We start from the raw sequence: 21,672 nt of genomic DNA on the forward strand, positions 1-21,672 counted from the left end.
CTACACCTCCTTAGCTTTCTCTTCCTCAACCTTTGGCCTGAATTCCCTAAAGTTCTCATCAAGTCTAGCTTATACACCATAGGTCAAAAACTAGAACTAGAAACTGAAGAAGTTATAAAGTCTTACCTCAAGTGATGGTGTGTTCTTGCTAAACCCCTGCCAATTCTTCAAGCCTAGCTTAGGATCCTTGATGCTCAGCCTAACCTAGCTCTCCTCTAAGCTTTTCTCCAAGAAAACCCAAGAAAAGTGGTGAGAGAACCACAAACCGACCCTAGAGAAAACAGCTCTGTTTTTCCTCCCTTTCTTTCCTTTCTTTTCCTTCTTTCCTCAGACATTTGTAGTATTCTACCACTTCCACTAACATAAAGCCTTAGTAATACCCATCTTTAAAAGGCCAAATGACTTTAATGCCCTCCCTATTAATTCTAAACCCTTTAATCCACTTAGGGGCATTTTAGTCATTTACCCCAATTCCCGCTAACTCCTCAAGTGTCTCTAATATTTACCGCTTAATTCCCTATACCTAATTAATCACCAATAATATTCCTCGATGTCAAAATAGACTCCAATATACTCACTAAATTCCCATTTATACCCCCAAGCTCACTCCGAGCCGGGTATAAATCCCCGCCTTGACTTTTTCGCTAATCTGCTCACTAGGATCATCTCGAGTCACAGGTCATAGATATATCCACATAATAATGTGGTCTCAACAATTATCACATATATCAATATAGTTATGCCAATAATGGCCAAAATTATGATTACGTCCTTCTAACCTAATCAGGGCCTACATGCATACTAATACACATAGTCATGCATCTCGAATATTCAAATAGTCATATAACATGCTTTAAATCATAATCATGCATTTTACTCATTAAAGTCACACATAATTCCCATTATGCCCTCCAGGCACACTAATCAAGGCCCTTAAGCCTTATTAGCGAATTTAGGTCGTTACACTAAGTCACTAGTTAGTGTGACATTAGTAGAACATTACTCCTTCTGAGTCTTTTAATCACTACTTAATGTGACATTAGTACACCATTACTCGCACTAGGTCACTATGTCACTAGTGAGTATGAGATTAGTAGAATATTACTCGTTTTGAGTCTCTAGGGCACTAGTAAGAGTAAGATTAGTACACCATTACTCGTTCCGAGTCTCTAGGGAACTAGTAAGTGTGAGATTAGTACACCATTACTCGTTCTAAGTCTGTAGGGAACTAGTTAGTTTGAAATTAGTAGAACATTAGGTCAATCCAACAACTAGGTCAAAGGGATTCCAACCATAGTACTTGGAGCAAGTGAAGAACAATTCCAGGTAAGATTTCGAGCCTATTTTGAGTTATGTGTTATTGCTATTACAGCATTCTCAAACTCTGGTGATTTTTGCTTCATTATTATATGTAGTTTAATTTATTTCTACACGTTTAATATGTCCCCCACTAATCAAAACCAAGCTTGAGAACCAAGAATGAACAATAATCTACAACCCAACGCCTTTACCTAAATATTTGAAATCCATGCCCACAAACTATGTTTCTTATGGCCTCATGCTAGTGGGCCTTATCCAACAATGTACCCCATGACCCATACAAAAAAAAAAAGTGGTATTTCCATCATATTTTCCTGGACGGTATCTAGTTTTCTTCACATTAAGGGATAGGGTTTCTAATGTTTAAAAATTATTATTTTATGAAAACTATAGTGTGATTTTCAATCTTTTCATTACAAATTATGGAAGACATACCAAGTACATTCGATCCAGAGTGGGAGAACATAGCTACCCAAATAAACATAACTAAACCTATCGATGAGATCGAAACATCTAATGCTCTATGGAAGAGTTCTACAAAATCTACGCCAAATGGACAGGTTTTAGCATAAGATGAAATGACATCAAACGTGTTCAAGGGTATATAGCAATGCGTAGATGGGTTTGTTCCAATGAGGGCTATCAAAGAGAACTCCTCGAAAAGGCCACAGAAAAAAGATCACACCCTCTCATGAGAACTGGTTGCCAAGTTGCATTCGCGTGGTTAGGCAAAAGGGCACAAACAACTTGTTATGCAAAGAGTTCAGTACAATACACAATTATGAAATTGCATCAGGAAGTGAATTGCAGTTCTTGAGATTCATTCATGTAGTTTCTGATGGCTTGGTGGCTCAAGTAAGGTCTATGAATAAGGTCGCTATTAAAACAACTAATATAATGGCTCATGTGGCTCTTCAAAGTGGTGGTTTTAAGAGATTTCCATGCCAACTTCGAGATGTCTACAATAGAGTGGCTGGTGCACAACGTGAAGAGAAGATAGAAACAAACTCTCAAGGGGTGTTAGGCTTTCTTGATTGCCTCTCTGAGAAGGATCACAATTTCTTAGTGGTATATCAGGTTGATGAGGACAATCATCTTGCCAATTTATTCTAGGCTGATGGAACTTCACACATGGATTATGTTGCCTTTGGAGATGTACTGGGGTTTGACACCACATACATGACTAACGAATACAATAAGCCTTTCACCATTATGGTTGGTGTCAACCACCATTTCCACACCTGCATTTTTGGGTTTGCTCTTCTACTTCATGACAAGCCAGTCTCTTACTCGTGGCTACTCAGAGTTTTCCTAGAATTCCATAGACAAAAGAAGCCGAGAGTGGTGATGACTAACCAAGACCCAACCATGAAACAAGCAATCGAGGAAGAGTAAAGATTCTAAGGCCAGACACCAACTATGTGAAGTTAAAGATCCACTCTTCCTTGAACCATTTAAGGATCTCATGTACAACTACTACACTGAGGAAGAGTTTGAAATAAAGTGGGTTGAATTACTTGAGAGACTTCCGCTAAAAAATAATGAATGGTGCCAACAAACATATTCCACCAAGGAAATATGGGCAGAAAGTTTTATTAGGTGCACTTTTGTCGCAGGAATGAGAACTACACAACGTTGCGAATCCATGAATTCAACACTCAAAAAATCCCTAGAGAAAAATTACTCTTTACGTGAATTTGTGACCACCATAGATCTCATAATGGCAAAGATACACTACCTACAAGAGAAAAAATGACTACTTAAGCAATCACACAAGACCCGAACTCCCTACTCATGTAAGATTGCTAAGAACATACTATGAGCAGTGTGTGTTATACCCAGATTTCGAGCCATGGTAAATGTGACCTCGAAAGTTGGATTTGCAACAAATGGTCTCGTAAGGATTAGAGTATGCTCCAGGATTGTATATCGAGCCTGCAAAGTATGATATATGACCTCGAATATGGTGAGCTCGAAACGATCTCGATCTCGAAAGGTAGCTTCGAGAACACACTCATCCTCGGAGACGACTTCAGATCGGGGGTCTCGAGCTTGATGTACGTACGATCTCGAAAGACACGTGATCTCGGGAGATGTCATTAGCTCGCGCAATGACGTGAGACCTGGGATGCTAAAGCCTTAGAGATACGCGATAACCACCTTGAATATCTACAAGTATTATAAATATGAGATGTAATCATCATTTATTAATGTAAATCCCCAAGAATCGTGGGGTATTATTTGGTCAGTTATGCGTTTCCTGGTCTTCAGGGACGTTTCCTTTTATATCTGATTATAGGCATTTAAAGCCATTTATTTTATTCACAAAAGAGTAACTACCCAAAATATGTGGGATAGTATTCTGCATCCTTCTCTATAAATAGAGAAGCCATGCACCATTGTAAAGGATCGAAATTCTGATCCTCGAGAAAACTCTACAGAATTCATGCTAAAGAATTTTCAGAGATAATCTTAAGATTAATAACAGAGACTCGTGGACTAGGCAGATTTAACTGCTGAACCACGTAAAAATAGCGTGTTTGATTTGTTTTATTTCGTTTAGCCATTGTCATTCATTGTTTACGTGCTCTTCTTTCACTGTTTGACGAAAAACGGCGTCAATAGTTTGGTGCTTTCATTGAGAGCCTTAAGCATTCATCCCTGAGAGATTCATGGCTACAAACAATCAGAACACCCCTGATGAAAGCTACCCAAGGCGTCTTGGAAAACAACCAATGGAGAACCCGGATGCTGAGGAGAGAAGTGGGTCCTCCGATTCCCGGGGACCACCGCCTCCACCGAGGGATGAGGATATGTACTACAATCCTGAGCGTTACGTTCCTATTGTAGAACTGGAAAACCGGCAATTGAAACAGCTGTTGGCAGAAGCCAACAAACGGAATGAGGAGTTGACTAGGATGGCCGCAGAGGGGCAGGTGGCTCAGCCCCCGCCTCCACGCGAAAACCAAGTCCCTCCTCCAAGGGACGTGCATGTTCCTCCCCGGAGGCCCCGTGGACGTCCACGAAAAGATGCTGCCACAAGGAGGCTGACTCAACCTCCGGCACCAGCAGAGCCATCTGCTCCTCCTAGGCCCTAGAGGAGTACCCAAGCTTGGGTCCCGCCTAATCCACCTGTGGAAGTGCCTGCAGGAACTGAGAATAACCGAACTCCTGCCGAGGCTCGGACTCAGGTTCCTGGTAGTGCACCGAACGCGAGTGACCCATCTCGGGCAAATTCTGGACCCTCTAGGCCGAGGCAAGGGCGGCAGCCACCGTCGCCTATACGGTTCCCTCCGTCTCCCATAAGATATCCTTCACCTCCCCGCAGAAACGCTCAACCTGTTCGAGATCTGGATCAAGGGTGTACGGGGGATAGACAAGGACACAGGGAGACTTTCCAGGAGCGGAGAGGCGCACAATCTGAGAAAAGTCAGACGTCCCGGTCTTGCACTGCGGAGACGAGGCGACATGGGAAGAACCCATCGCGAAATGACCGATTAATGAGTTTCACCAGTGACGAGTCCGGAGAGACCAGGCCCGTCAGTAAATACGACCGAGGTCGTAAAAATACTGGAAGCCGCAAGAATCGTCCTGACCTGTGAAATCATCTGAATCAGAGCAGGGGGAAGGGAGATCAGAAAAATCCGGACCTAAGGAATCACCTGAATGGGCGTGAGATCCCTCACGGAGACGCGAGCCTGGAATCATGATCAATGACTGTCAATTCCAGACACCACCTAAGGACCCAGTCCAAGAAAGGATCGATCAGCTCGAAAAAGCCTTTAGGCTTTTAAAGAATGAACGAGGGAATGGTCGATATGAGGACTCTGACGAGGAGCTCGAGCCGTTTGCTCCACATATTTCTAACACTCAATTTCCTCAAGGGTTCCGGATTCCTCACGTCCCAGCGTTTGAAGGAAAAACCGACCCATGCAGTCACCTGAGTACATTCAACACTATTATGAGAGCTAGTAACATGGGTTACGAGCTCAGGTGCATGTTGTTTCCAACATCATTGGCCGGACCTGCCAAGAGTTGGTTTGAAAAGTACAAGAGACACTCGATAACTTCATGGGATCAATTGTCTAGAGACTTCAAGAAGCAGTTCCGAGCTATGATGGGAGTCAGACCAGAGACATCCACTTTGACTAACGTCTGACAACAGCCGGGCAAAACACTGAAAAGCTACCTGACAAGATTTAATCTAGAGGTCGTCCGAGCTCAAGATGTGGATGACAGTGGGCACCTGATGGCTATCCGAGCTGGTGTTTTACCCGGAAGTGCCCTTTGGGATGACATGGAAGGGAAACCGGTGAGGTCAATAACCGAGTTTAACAGACGGGCGCAGAGATTTTTCAATGTAGAGGAGGCAAGGTCAACGCTCAAGGCGACCTCGCAGACCGAAACTACAACGATAAACATTAACTCCGCCTCAACCTCGGCTGACCCAGAAGCTCCACAGCCTACCTCGGAGAATCCCTCCAAGAGGAAAAAGAGCGAGGGAAATAACCCCGAGGCTGAAGGAGGAAAGAAAAAGAAAGGAGAAAGGTATTTCTCCGTATATAAAGTGCACACCGAGCTCAACGAGTCTCGGGAAAACATATACCTGGCTAATGAAAACCAGGTCCCCTTCAGGCGTCCGGACCCAATGAGAAATCAAAAATCCAAGAGGGATTCCAGTAAGTATTGCCGGTTCCATAGAGACACCGGACACACAACTGATGAATGTCGACAGCTGAAGGACGAGATCGAAGGGTTTGATCTCGAGAGGTTACTTCCGGCAGTATGTCAAAAACCATAGTACTGGACAGACTGCTGCGAGCCAGAGAGTAGCCGCGCCTTCGATGGCACAAAATAATAACTCCCGATCTCGAGAAGAAGACAGGCCCCCGCCGATAGATGGAGAGGACGTAATAACCATCTCGGGAGGGCCTCATCTCGCAGGAGGGGGCAGAAATGCTCAAAAGCGATACGTTAACGAGCTGAAGACAGGGGACGGGTCTCCTTATGAACCCGAACCTAGGGCACCAAAAAACCAAAGGGTTGAAACGCAACCGATAACCTTCACTGAGGAGGACGCTTCCCATGTTCAGTTCCCTCATCATGATCCATTGGTTATTACTCTTCAGCTTGCCAACAAGAGAGTCCGCCGAGTTCTCATAGACAATGGGAGCTTAGTCAACATTCTTTATAAAGCGACCCTCGAGAAAATGGGACTCTCCCTTCGCGACCTGAAGGCATGCGCAACTACTTTGTACGTCTTTTCAGGAGAAGGGACTGCCGGTATGGGATCCATTGAACTCCCTGTGACCTTGGGAGACTATCCAGTCTCGGTGACCAAGATAATGGAGTTCGTGGTGGTAGATTTACCATCTGCCTACAATGTACTGCTCGGGAGACCCGCCCTGGTCGGGCTGGGGGCAGTATCATCTGTGAGGCACCTGGCCCTTAAGTTCCCAATCCCAAGCGGGGTCGGGACATTAAAAGGAGATCAATTGGCAGGAAGGGAGTGCTATAGCATTTCTTTGAGGGGAAAGAAACCAACGAGCGCTCAAGCACTCGTTATCATACAAAATAAAGATGGAACGATTTTAGAAATTGACGAGGAAATCGATCCAAGGATTGAGGAGAAAGTTGACCTTGAACCATTGGAAGAGCTCGAAGAAGTTCAGCTCGACGAAGCTGATCCCTCGAAGAAGGTGAAGGTCGGAAAACACCTCCAAGACGAAGCAAAATAGCAATTAATTTGCTGTCTGAAGAAAAACCAGGATGTCTTCGCATGGTCACACTCAGACATGGTGGGGATAAGCTCGAATGTTGCGAGCCACGCATTAAACATAGACAAAAGCTTTCCCCCGAAGCAACAAAAGCGAAGACAGCTGGACGAGGACAGAAAGAAAGCATTAAAGGAGGAAGTTGATAGATTAAAAGCAAACCATTTCATTAGGGATGCCTTTTACCCTGACTGGGTAGCCAATCCAGTGTTGGTCCCAAAGCCCAATGGGACGTGGAGAACCTGAATTGACTACTCGGATCTCAACAAGGCTTGCCCAAAAGACTGTTTTCCGCTGCCAAGAATTGATCAGCTCGTGGATGCCACGGCGGGGCATGGCTTGATGTTATTCATGGATGCATATTCTGGATATAACCGGATTCCCATGCATGCCCCCGACCAAGAACATACGAGCTTCATTACAGATAAAGGGCTATACTGTTATAATGTTATGCCGTTTGGGCTCAAGAACGCTGGAGCTACATATCAGCGGCTCGTAAACATGATGTTTTCAGAGCAAATAGGGAACAACATGGAAGTTTATGTTGATGACATGCTTGTAAAGTCTCAACTTGACAAGAACCATGTTGATGACCTCGAAGAGTGCTTTGGCGTGCTCAGAAAATACAACATGAAGTTAAATCCTCAGAAGTGCCCTTTTGGGGTATCCTCGGGAAAATTTCTGGGTTTCATTGTCAACTCTCGTGGAATCGAGGCTAATCCCGACAAAATAAAGGCCCTGATTGATATGCCTTCACCTCGAAAGCATAAAGATGTCCAAAGCTTGACTGGCAGGATGGCCGCCCTGAACAGATTCATCTCGAAGTCAACGGATCGTGGCCTTCCATTCTTCAACTTATTGAGAGGAAGTAAGAAGTTTGAATGGACAGAAGAGTGCGAGCTAGCCTTTCAGGAGCTCAAAAGACACCTCACTGAACCACCCATCCTGTCAAAACCCGAAACGGGAGAAGTATTGTACCTATACCTCTCAACCACCGAACACGCGATAAGCGCAGTGCTCATTCGAGAGGAAGAGAGGGTGCAGAAACCCGTCTATTACATCAGTAAGAGATTACTGGGGGCAGAGTCAAGATATCCATTGATGGAGAAACTCGCCCTCAGTTTAATCCACTCATCTCGCAAGCTCCACCCCTACTTTCAGGCACATCCCATCCATGTACTGACAGATCAACCACTTAGGCAAGTCCTGTCTAAACCAGAGGCGTCAGGTCGACTCCTTAAATGGGCTGTTGAGCTCGGACAGTTCGAGATCACATACCATCCAAGAACGACCATTAAGGCACAAGCCTTGGCAGACTTTATAGTGGAGTGCACTAGTATAGCCGACGACGAGGTAATAACCACGGCCCACGAGCTGTGGAAACTTTACGTCGACGGCTCGTCAAATGAAAATGAAGCGGGGGCAGGAGTTATTCTGATCACTCCTGCAGGGAGCAAATTTCACTCTGCTTTAAGATTTGGCTTTAAATCATCTAATAATGAAGCTGAGTACGAGGCTCTACTCGCGGGACTACGAATAGCAAAAGAGCTCAAGGCCAAAGCTATACATTGCTACAGTGACTCCCAGCTCGTGGTCAATCAAATCTTGGGAGAGTACTAGGCTCGTGGCACAAGGATGGCAGCTTATCTGGAGAAGGAAAAATCTGCATTGGAGTATTTTGAGTTTTATGCAATCGAATAGGTTCCCCGAGAACAAAACTCAAATGCAGATGCCTTAGCTCGACTCGCCACTTTCGCCGAAAATGAAGAGCTGAATGTTGTACCCATAGAACACCTATCAGCACCCAGCATTACTGAGCCAGACGAGGAAGATGTGTGTATGATTGAAACAGAGCCGACCTGGATGAGAACAATAGTTGACTATCTCGAAAATGGAATTCTTCCAAAAGATCAAAATCAAGCTCGAAAGTTGATGTATCAACTTCCTCGTTACACCATTCTGGACGGAAAGCTATACAGAAGAGGGTATTCCATGCCGCTGCTTAGATGTGTAACTCCTCCCGAGGCAAAGAAGATCATTGAAGAAATTCATGAAGGGTTCTGCGGAGACCACACCGGGGGGCATAGCCTGTCAACAAAGATCATACGCCAAGGATATTTCTGGCCAACCATTAAAACAGATTCTTTCGAGTATGTGAAAAGGTGCGACAAATGCCAGAGATTCGCAATGATACCCCGAGCTCCACCTTCCGAACTGACCATGTTGACATCCCCATGGCCTTTCGCAGTATGGGGCATCGACCTCATAGGCTCTCTCCCAACTGGAAAAGGCGGAGTGAAATATGCTGTAGTCACCGTTGATTACTTCACGAAATGGACGGAGGCTGAACCATTGGCGACCATAACTTCGAAAAAGATCCTTGATTTCATGGTAAAGAACATCGTATGCCGATACGGAGTACCGAGAAAGATCGTATCCGATAATGGAACCCAGTTCGATTGCGACTTATTCACCAAATTTTGTGAAAAGAACGGCATAATAATGAGTTTTTCATCAGTGGCTCACCCTCAAGCGAATGGTCAGGTCGAAGCCGTTAACAAAACTCTCAAGAGTTCTCTAAAGAAAAAGTTGGAAGAGGCAAAGGGACGATGGCCCGAGGAATTGCCTCAAGTCCTTTGGGGATATAGGACTACAGCTCGGACATCAACAGGACATACCCCGTTCTCTCTAGCGTATGGCTGCGAGGAAATGTTTCCCATCGAGGTCGAAATCCCGACGATCCGAACTCAAATTTACGATCAGGATTCAAATCATACTCAGCTCGAAGAAACCCTAGACTTGATCGAAGAAAAAAGAGAAGAGGCTCAGCTGAGAAATGCTGCTTACCAGCAACGAACCACAAGATATTTCAATAAGAGGGTTCGAGATCGAAAGTTCGGAGTGGGAGACCTGATTTTGAGATGCGTATTCTTAGCAACCCGAGATCCAGCAGCTAGAGTGCTCGGGCCGAACTGGGAAGGACCATACCAGATAGAGTCAGTCATCCGACCTGGTGTGTACAAACATGTGAGATTGGATGGGAGCCTGATACCGCGAGCATGGAATGGCGAACACCTTAGACCTTACTATCAATAGTGTAGGAAGTGTTGCCTGTAACCATGAATTTCTATCTGTACTAGTTTGTTTGTTTGTTTTAGAATTTCATCAAATAAGAGGTCTATTTTGTTCCATATGTAATTTCTTTTTATTTTTGCAATCTCTCTTAATTTAATAAGCTATGGTCACACTCATAGGATATTAAGGGGGCATCATTGGTATATATACCGTCAGATTAAAAAATAAAAAATATATATTTATATGAAGTGTTTGGAGATAACCAAGTACGCGAGCTTAGATAGTTCGGACAGAACCGAACTACCAAATAAAAGTAGTTGGAGAAAACCAAATACGCGAGCTTAGATAGTTCGGACATAACCGAAGCTTAGATAGTTTGGACGTAACCGAACTACCAAATAAAAGTATTTGGAGAAAACCAAATACGCGAGCTTAGATAGTTCGGACATAACCGAACTACCAAAAACCTAAAACGTTTGGAGTTAACCAGATGTGCAAACTTAACAGGTCTGGAACAAACCAGCCAAAAAATTGATCGATGATAAGTAGGAGCCTAAACCTATAACGAGACAAGTCGAGATCGAGGCTGGAATATCTTAAGAGAAATAGTTTCAAACTCTTAACCTCGGAACAAAAACTGAGGATGAGGAAAAGTGACTAAACAAAAAAAAGATATAACCAGATCATTCACATTACATACCATATAAGTACTTTTGAGTTCATGGTTAAAGTAATATCCGACCTTGATAAGTAACGAGGTCGGAAACGGATAATTCGAATAAACTATGCATGAATGCATCGAATTTCGAGCCTAAATCCAAACTATGTTTGTATGAATAAATAAACATAACCGGTTCATCAAATATGCAAAATATTTCGAGCCAAGAAATGTAAAGCATATAAAAGAATGGTAAAAAAATTGTATCAGCCCCGTGGGCATATATTAAAATAATTACAGAAATGAGGGGACACAGCCCCGATAACTGATCTCCTCGAGGTCAAATTCAAGGAAGAGGAGTCTCCTTGGCCTTCTCAGCATCAGTAGCACCGGACCCCTCAGGACGAATAGGATGACTATCCTTCTGAGCCGCCTCTCGAGCAGCTGCACTTGCCTCAAGATGGGCATTCCACCGCTCAACATATGTGGCCTCGAGAGGACCCAGGAAGCTGGTATTGAGGTCGACATTGTCAGCCCAAAGTTTGTACATGGCTTGGTCGACCACTTTCTCCTTCTGCTCCTTATACTCGTCCAGGAGGCGGGCCTTCTCGCTCTCCATGAAGTCGAAGGTGACAGATTTCTCCTCTTCGAGCTTGGCATTGGCCTTCTCGAGCTCGGCATTCGATTTTTCCAGCTCCTCAAGACGGGTCTTCATTTTTTCAAGTTCAGACTTCGAGTCTTTGAGCTCGTCAGCCATCTTAAGCTCGAGATCCCTCGATTTCTGGGCCAGGGACATGCTCGTTTGCACCTCGTTGGTCAGTTTATAGTTGAGCTGTGCTGAAACGACAAGGGCCTAAAACACAAAGAACGAATCAGAATTGCGAACTGAGGCATAAATACTTAAAATAGAGTTGCGAAGGCTACCGCGGCGGTGAGTTCGATACTCTTATCATAAAGAGTATTGCAGTCCGAGGCCTTGCGCACGAGATCCCAGTGGTCGGCGCCGAAGCCAGAAAAGCTCTGACCCACTCGAGAAAGGACATCCGAGCTGAGTACAGCCCCTTCTGTCCCAGCGGTGCCATCAAGTACGTACTCCTCAGTATGAGTTCAGGCCATTGGCAGCTGAGCCTTGGAGGTAGAAGGTTTCTTCGGGGGCCGAACAACTGCTAATTGGGTTTCGGTGGGAGGCAGCGAGATGGGTGCGGTCGAGCCAGACCCATCAACCTGGACAGTCGGTTCCTTGGAGGTGTTTGCAGTGGTCTGGGCCGTGGGAGTCGTCTCGCGGCGTCTGGGTACCTTGGACGGTCGGTCGGACCTCCCTGGTATCCTCGGACGTTTGCTCCTCTGGGCGCCAGCTCCCCCATCGCTAAAAAGCATAGCGTCGAGGTCGGGATTCATGGCACCTGCACAGTGACAATGGGTTAGACAATAATAATAAGTTTGAAAAGAGATGGAAACCAGGTAAAGAAAAAACCCAACTGGGACTCTCCCCCGAGCTCGAACTTGGGGACCAAGAAATTCCCCCGTCTTCAGAGGAGGCGGGGGGAGTGCCTTCCCTATAAGTAGGTGATAACCTCGAGATGTCCCTATAATCATTGGTCCCGTACTGCATAGCTATCCTATTCCACACCTCGTCCGTGGTGTACATGGTATCGTATTTCCCGAGCCCACTGTCGAACCTATGGACACAGTCATCTACCCAACTCCATATGTAGAAGTGGTATCTATCCTGTGGGCACGAGACTAACCTATTGGGCCTATGTTTTAGTAAAGTGGGGGACCACATTCGCGAAGTAGGAAGGGTTTTACCTCCATCTGAATCCGAGCTCGAGGCTTCGTCATTGGCTTCATTCCCCGATCGCGGACTCCTCAGGTGAACTGGGAGTGATGGTCTCCTTTCTCTCCTCGGAGGAAGGGCGCCTGTGGGCAGTGGCACTTCCTCCCAGCGTTCATATTTTTTACTGGACCAGTCAGAGGTTAACTGGCCCTCTCCCAACAACCCGCAAGCTCGGAGCTTGTCCTCGTGTAATAGATATGAGAGAGATCTCCTGCCATAAGGGAGTCGGAGCAAGGCATCTCTGTGCCTCGTCATCGCTTCAGTAGGGGTGGGACGCTTAAAATTAGCTGAAAAGCGAAGCACATTTCAACTAAATATGGATTTAAGAACTAAAGTCTCGAGCTCAGGAATGAAAGTAACGAGAATACTTACGCATCCACCTGAACGAATAATGTCGAGACGGGGACAGACCATCTGTCCAAAAGAAGGCTCTCTTGAAATCAGGCGGGTGGTTGGGAAGGTCCCCAAAAACCTTCGTCTCCTTGGGGTAGCTCGAGAGGTAGTAAAAGCCATCCCCTCCCCGAGCTCGGGAGGGGTTACTTTTTAAACAAAAGAGATATAAAATCTCTTGAGGTGAAGGTCCTTCCCACCCCAGCTCGTGGTATAAGGACCTCAGGGCAGACAGCACCCTGTACGAATTGGTGTTGAGTTGGAACGGAGCCAACCCAACAAAATCAATAAAGCCTTTGAAAAAAGACTTCAAGGGCAGCAATGCTCCTGCCCTCATATGTTCTTGGCTCCATGCCGCATATTTCACTGTGGCGTCACGGCCGCCAGGGGCGAAGCAGCTCCGTTCTTGACCAGTCGGAGGTCGACACTTCAAGGTGCCTGACAAACTAAGGCCATGGAAAGCCAGGATTTCAGATATTTGATTGGTTGTGGTAACCGTGCTCCAGTAAAGCTCGGCCTCGAACATCTCTCTCCTCGGTTGAGAGGTGGAAGGTTCCCCCATTAATGAAAATTTGAGCTCTCCGGGGGGGTATGCGACAGTAACCTTTAAAGCAGGATCGAGAGGAATCGGCCTAGGGCCTGAATTAGGTTCCGGATAGATGGCCTCCCGAAGAACTCTCCTCTTCCCCTCGATGACTTCGTCTATCTGATGGCGGTAGTGAGCTCGAATGTCTTCTTGCTCGCGTGCTTGCTCGTATTCTCTTATCCGACGTTGGTTCCGGGCGAAGAGCAATTCTGGGCTCGGAGATTTTGGCTCGTAAGGGATTGCCCGCAATGACCCCCACCGTCTTTCCAGATTCTGTGACATCTAACGAGAAAGAAAAAATGGTGAGGGCCATGCATGCAAGAATGACGAGCTCAATGGAATGAGCTCGGAAATTTAGGAACGAGACTAAATACTAAGACCCTTATTGAGGAGTCAGGGGCATGTATTCCACGAAAAAGAAAAGAAGTGTGGATAATTTTTTGAAAATCCCGAAATTCAAGGGAAAGAAGAATGGCGGTTAACCAGGAAAGGCGTCTTTGAGTTTCGTGCATTTTTCAAGGCCCATGTTTTTATCCGAAAACTTAGTGTACAAGAAACGTTGCCTAAAAATTTCAAAACCCAGAAAATGGGAACCACGCTCAAACGTCAAAACTGGGTATAAACCAGAGACGAACATCCAGAATGAAAATCTAGAAAGCATAAAAGCCTATCGGTTCAAAACCTCCTATCGTATCATGCTAAGAATGTAAACTAGCACACACAGCAAGGAACATTTTAAATGGAAAACAAAAACGGCATACTTACACATTAATGGCGATTGCAGAGAGATTGTCGATTGAAGAAGAGGTTGCAGGAAAGAACTCACTGACTCGAACAGACCAGGATTCCTTTGTTTCTTTGGTCAAGAAAACATGCACGGAACAGGAACTTTTCAAAGAGGTCTCTGGGCTTGTTTTTTTTTCATTTCTTGCTTATGGCGAATGAAGATAAAAGTGAAGAAGATGAAGAGTGGGGTCTTGTATATATAGGTGGGAAAAGGAATTAATCAGGAGCATCGAATGAAATCCTCACTAGATCGAACGGATGGGGATCAATGACAAGAAGGCGCCGAAAAGTTGTCAGACGGACGATCGTGGGCGTGTTTCCAAGGTACTCAAGTACCTAAAGTGAGCAATACCCAGCTGACGCGTGTCCATTTTCAAGAGTGCATGACGATACAGTTCTCAAAGAAAGTAGTTCAAAAGTTTCCTTCTCTTAGGATTCAAACAAATACTTTTGAGGGGGCAAGATGTTATACCCAGATTTCGAGCCATGGTAAATGTGACCTCGAAAGTTGGATTTGCAACAAATGGTCTCGTAAGGATTAGAGTATGCTCCAGGATTGTAAATCGAGCCTGCAAAGTACGATATATGACCTCGAATATGGTGAGCTCGAAACGATCTCGATCTCGAAAGGTAGCTCCGAGAACACACTCATCCTCGGAGACGACTTCGGATCGGGGGTCTCGAGCTCGATGTACGTACGATCTCGAAAGACACATGATCTCGAGAGATGTCATTAGCTCGCGCAATGATGTGAGACCTGGGATGCTAAAGCCTTAGAGATACGCGATAACCACCTTGAATATCTACAAGTATTATAAATATGAGATGTAATCCTCATTTATTAATGTAAATCCCCAAGAATCGTGGGATATTATTTGGTCAGTTATGCGTTTCCTGGTCTTCAGGGACGTTTCCTTTTATATCTGATTATAGGCATTTAAAGCCATTTATTTTATTCACAAAAGAGTAACTACCCAAAATATGTGGGATAGTATTCTGCATCCTTCTCTATAAATAGAGAAGCCATGCACCATTGTAAAGGACCGAAATTCTGATCCTTGAGAGAAAACTCTGCAGAATTCATGCTAAAGAATTTTCAAAGATAATCTTAAGATTAATAACAGAGACTCGTGGACTAGGCAGATTTAACTGCTGAACCACGTAAAAATAGCGTGTTTTATTTGTTTTATTTCGTTTAGCCATTGTCATTCATTGTTTACGTGCTCTTCTTTCACTGTTTGACAAAAAACGGCGTCAACAGTGTGTGATATTTTTCACAAGAAACATGTACCACAAAGTTGATGTACAAATTGACATGGAGAATAATTATTTTTTCCTTGGTAAGCAAGAAGATGATGAGTGGAAGATCTTCACTATTGGTAAATTTCAACACCCTGAGGTCAATACAAAGTTCATTATTCTCAATATCAAAACCGCCTACATTGTAGTTGCATGCCGCTTGAGAGTCAAGGCTACCCATGTAGACATTTGTGGGCTACCATGAAAAGATTAAGCATCAGGAGAATCCCAAATTCCCTTCTCAAGAAGTGATGGAGCAAGGATGCCAAGCTAAATGTACACCTTCAATTTATTCATGCAACATTACAACAAGAAAACTTTTTTGAGATGGTCGGGTATGGATCCATTAATTTACAAATAGACACCGTGAATTTTTATGATTCCAAATTACCGAATTCGTACTACCACGCTAAGAAATTTTACGCCTCACAGCAAAGTTCAAAGAGGAGTTCAAGTGGAACTCCAATCCCTAAGGCGAGACACCACAACCAGGTAGATATAGTGACAACCTCAACATTCTTAGAGACCCTGAAGTGGTCAGAACCAAGGGCACAAATAATCCAACTCCACGGGAGCGAGAGGGAGTCCCACGAAGGCAAAAACATTATTGCATATGTCAATCCACCAACCATGACTATGCCCAGACAAAGATCATTACGATGCAACTTGGGACCCAGAAGCTAGCAATCCTCATGTTCACCCCGGAGTCGACTCACACTCTGATTTCACAGATGCGTACGTCCCTGATCCACCAGAGTCAACACAAGAATCATACCACAATGACATCCTCTATTACTAGTTCTTCTCTATACTACTACTGCTTCAGTTTGTATTTTTACTTCTCCTATTACTAGTTTTTCTCTATACTACTACTGCTTCTTATGCCATAACTCTAAGGACTGCTTCACTTTGTATTTTCCATATTTTCTTATCTTTAAGTACGTTAGTTAAGAATATTGGTAACTTTGTGGCATATTATAACTTTATTCCCAAGTTAAATTTATCTTTATTTTTTATAAAGAAAAAATTGATTTGAAATTAATCTTAAAAATTACACTCAAACATCCTAATAACATCATGCTTCTTATAAGAAAAAATATATAAAAACTAAAAATCAATTATTATTTACAATTTATTATTCTAAATTTCAAGGTATATACAATCATTTCTCCGTAAATTATCTATACTCCAGTAATATGTATTCAACAAAGATTCATATAAAAAATCTCATATGCATGCATTTTATTTATTTTGTGAATGTTCTCAAAACCCACTAAATGTGCTTCAACATTCATCCCGATGTACTCATTTGTATTACTTAACGATGCCTTCAATTTGCGCCATGATAGAGTATTTCATCACCTACACCTTTATAACTATTGGTGTGTCAAGCCATCTCTTGATAACCTCAGTCAAATCTAGCTCCATGTCATTACACTTGTATGTTTATCCATCTAATATATTTTTTGGAATCTATTAACTAATATCACACATATAGATGATTTTATAAATACTAGATACAATTAACGTGCAATAAATGTTTGCTTACTTTTATTTATAGAATTTATTAATTATTTTTATTAAACTTGTATCGTTGTCATATAAATTTCAAATAAATAAATAATATTATATATAAAAGAATGATATAAACATATTAAATGAAAAACTAAACCAAAACATTGTTTATGATTTTTTAAAAATATATATAATATTATAACCTTTTTAAATATAAATAATAATTTTTTTAATAAAAATTAAGATTGTGCATTATATATTATTATAATGATATTTTATAATATATAAATTTATATTAATATAAGTATTAAATATATAGTCTTATATTAAATATTATTATCATAATAATATTTTATAATATTTGAGTTCATATTAATATAATTAGTAAAACAATTAGGATATATTTATAATTATGGGTGCATCTACGGTACAACCAAAAAATTGGTTACACTGGTGCATCCAAAATGGGATTTCGGCACCTAAATAATTTTTTTCCAATTTTTTTTATGACAGTGTACATTGTAGTCATTGAAGACTCCTGCAAATTTTTAAGAAATTTGGTATAATTTACATTTCCGAAAATAAAGTTCAAACAACTTGTTGTATGCATGTCTATTTTTTTTGTATGCGAGTGTAAAATTCAACTATTTGAACATTGTTTTTGGCTCTGTAAATTATTTCAAATTATGTCTTAAATAACAACATTGTACACTGTCATAAAGAATTGGAAAAAAATTATTTAGGTGCCAAAATCCTATTTTTGTTGCATCATAGTCAACCCCTATATATTATTATCATAATAATATTTTATAACATTTAAATTTATATTAATATCATTATTAAATGTCTAGTCTTGTATTATATATTATTATAATAATGATGAAATTTTATAACATTTGAATTTATATTAATATAATTCATAAATATCTATTTTAATAAGTTTTAAATATTTAACGAAAAAAACCGTTAAAATAAAAATTTCATTATCTACACAATTTTTATATAGAAGATATATATATTTATATAGAAAATTATTATAATGGTGTAAAACATAGTTATAGGGACAGAAACAAGCACAAATGCAACAAGCAGTTTGTATTCTGATTTCCGCATCTTAAATTATTTGGAATTTTCTGAAAATTTGTGGGAGGACCCATGTAACTACATTATACATCATCATATAAAAAAATAGAGTTACAACTCATTCATGTACAAAAAATATTAAAAATACATCTAGAGAGTGATTAAAAATAATCACTACTATAAGTGTACCTATATTAATAAATAGGGACATTATATTTGTACCCCAATAATATATAAATGTACCTCATTAATTAAAAAAATTAATTTTTAAAATCATTTCTAACACTTTTTCTCAATATTTTTTTTGGCATTCTTTAATTTTTTTTTTTTGTTGATTTCAATATTTTTATAATATATTATTTTCTTCACTTTTTAAATAATGTATAATTTTTTAGAAGAAAAACTCTTATTTTAACAAGTTTTTATATATTTTTTGTTTAAATTTTTTTATTTAAATATTTAAAAAATTATATTATTTATATATATTTTTTAGAATATGAAAAAGAAAAAAAATTAGAAAAATGTACGCACAAATTGAAAAAATATATAATATATATTAATTGATATCAAAATGGGGTGTACTAATGTAGTAACCAAGGTTATTATTTTTCTCCTTAATTACGACTATATGTTAGTTATTATAGTTTATTGTTAGTTGAATGGTGGAAATTAAAAGATTTCTTTAAGATCGAATTATTTATTTTAAGTGTGTGTATTTATGATTTAGAAAATAATTATATTTAAGATAGTTATAATTATTTTAGTTAGTATTTATAAAGATTTTAGCATATGATTTAAATTAGAGTATAGTTTTAAGCTTTTAATTAAATTCAAATATAGTTTTAATGCACATTATTTGAGTGGCCTAAGGATTTTACATGTGGCATTAAATTAAGTCCTAGTTATTTAAAATATAGTGCATGGCTGAAATTCCCTATAGTTATTAGGTGGATTTTTATGAATTTATTTATTAAGTATAAAGAGTTAAATTGAAGAACCAAGTAGACTTACCTAGTCATGGGTGTGTAGCATAAAAATAGGCTAGTTTTTGGTTTATTTTGAATTTACACAATGAGGTGTCACCCTAGGAATGAATCAAGTAAGTATATTAGTGATAGTTGAAACCATTTGAAAGTTTTTGAATTTAAAAATTCTAGGTGTAGGCATGGGAGACTATTTAGGTAAGCAAGATATGACTTTGACTACATATGGTTACAAGTGAGTGTCTGTGGCATCAAGGGAGTAATTGTAGCATGTTGAATAGGTAAAAAGGGGCTGGCCGAAACCTACTATTGGGGAAAGGAGTTTGAATTTTAAAAACTAGTTGAATTGTGGTGGAGAAGTTTATGGAAAGAGGTTGTGGTTTAGCGCCTATAAATAGAGCCTTTTACCATTCATTTTTCACACAATCAAAGCTTTCAAGCCTCTTTATTTTTTAAAATTCTATAGTCCCAAAAGCTCTCATATTTTTGCCCCATAAACACACATAGCTGAAATCATTGTAGCCTTTATAGTGCTCATGATTTCTTTCTTCTTCTATTTTCTTAATTAGCCTCTAACACTTGAGCCAATATCAACCCTACATAGTTGAAACACAAAGCCCTTTGTAACCACTTTATAGCTGAAATAGTCCTAGTATTGAAGATATTGGTGTTGTGTGGGAGAAAGGCATTATAGAAGGCTCGAGATTTCGATATTTTGGTTCTAGGTTAAATGTATGACTTCTATAAGGTTTAGAGATTTTGGAAGTTTAGTTTTATTATAAGTCTCTAATCTTAAATATTTTATGTTATATGTAAGGTTTTGGTCGATTTTCTGTAGCAAAGCAATCTATCTTTTTCTTCTCGTTTCTACACTCAAGGTAAAGAAAATTAGGTAGTTTAGTTATGACCTAGTTTTGTGATGTGTATGACCCTAACATTTTAGATACATTAAGAAGATAAGTGTGGCTGGACCTAAGGTGTTTAGAAATGTATGACAGACCTAAGTTGATATCCAGTAGGCTCGGTTGCCAAAATTGTATGATAGACTTATGCCTGGGGCTTAATTGTCACCTCTGTATAAGCACTTTTTTTTCTTATACATATCTTGTTATTATGACCTATGATTATGACCCATTATGACCTATGATTATGACCTATTATGACTTATGATTATGATCTCTGTTATGACCTAGAATATATTATGATCATGTTTGATTAGGAAATTAGCGTTGTTATGACCACTTGTATGAACTTATGGTATGTTTGTTATGATTGTATGAATATATGTTTGCTTGTTTGTATTTTTCTTACTGGGCTTAGAAGCTCACTCCTTATGATGTTGTTGTGCAGGCAATTGAAGATAGAAAGGTCGGTGGCGAGTGAGACATAAGACCTTAGTGATGTATTCGTGGGGACCATATAGTCGAGGAATGATCGACGAACCTATGATTTTATTTTCCAAAGCATCTTTTTAAAGTTTTTCTTTTATTTATAATGTTGCTCATTTTATTCTCTTAAAGACTACTATTTTATTTTTGTAAAGACATGGGATCTCGTTGCTTAATCTGAATTTCTTAAGTAAAAAAGAAATATTTATGTTTATGATCCAACGCTATGTTCTCCATAATTTTAGCAGAAATTAGGGAGTTACAACTAATCAAATTTTGGGGTGCAAATATAATGCCCCTATATCTCTTCTATATAAAAAGTGTGTAGATAAGGGAAATTCTTGGTTTTAAGAGTTTGTTTTGTTAACTTTAACGTAATATTCTAAATATTTAATGGAATATACATTTACAAATAACTAAAAATGTATATTTATTAATTACATTAATATAAATTCAAATATTATAAAATATCATTATTATAATAATATTAAATGTATACATATATCATAATTATATTAATATAAATTCAAATTCAAATGTTATAAAATATTATTATTATAATAATGATAAGAATAAATATTTAATTATTATATTAATATAAATTTAAATATTATAAAATATTATAATGATAATATTATATAATCCTAATCTTTTACTAATTATATCAATACAAGGCTAGATATTTAATACTTATATTAATATAAATTTAAATATTATACAATATCATTATAATAATATTTTATAAATAATCCTAATTTTTATTAAAAAAAATTATAATTTATGTTGCTCAAGATTCAAACCAATCCAATTATCTTGAACCAATCCAATTACAAAAAATTGGATATCCAATTACAATTGGATTAGATTGAATTTGAAAAGTTGGATGTTAATTGGATTGAATCGGTTGTTAGATGACACTCTGAAAACCCAACTCGGAACCGATCAAATCCAAACTTTATTAAAAAATATATACATATT

General features: G+C 39.9%; 1 protein-coding gene across 1 annotated transcript; it reads left to right on the forward strand.

The window, feature by feature from the left end:
* Positions 1-1,930: 1,930 nt before the first annotated feature.
* Positions 1,931-2,715, forward strand: LOC133779621 (protein FAR-RED IMPAIRED RESPONSE 1-like). Its single transcript, XM_062219562.1, has 3 exons — positions 1,931-2,021; positions 2,117-2,388; positions 2,434-2,715. Exons 1-3 carry the CDS (start codon positions 1,931-1,933, stop codon positions 2,713-2,715), a joined length of 645 nt encoding a protein of 214 aa, XP_062075546.1.
* Positions 2,716-21,672: the final 18,957 nt, after the last annotated feature.

The sequence above is a fragment of the Humulus lupulus genome, chromosome 5 (genome assembly GCF_963169125.1).
Source record: "Humulus lupulus chromosome 5, drHumLupu1.1, whole genome shotgun sequence".
NCBI classification, from domain to species: domain Eukaryota; kingdom Viridiplantae; phylum Streptophyta; class Magnoliopsida; order Rosales; family Cannabaceae; genus Humulus; species Humulus lupulus.

Excerpts from the sequence above, each read along its gene's own strand:
- LOC133779621 (XM_062219562.1), top strand. The coding sequence starts at position 1,931 with ATGCGTAGATGGGTTTGTTCCAATGAGGGCTATCAAAGAGAACTCCTC. Across the intron at positions 2,022-2,116 it reads ACACCCTCTCATGAGAACTG|GAAGTGAATTGCAGTTCTTG; the intron begins GTTGCCAAGTTG and ends AAATTGCATCAG. Across the intron at positions 2,389-2,433 it reads AGGATCACAATTTCTTAGTG|GCTGATGGAACTTCACACAT; the intron begins GTATATCAGGTT and ends AATTTATTCTAG.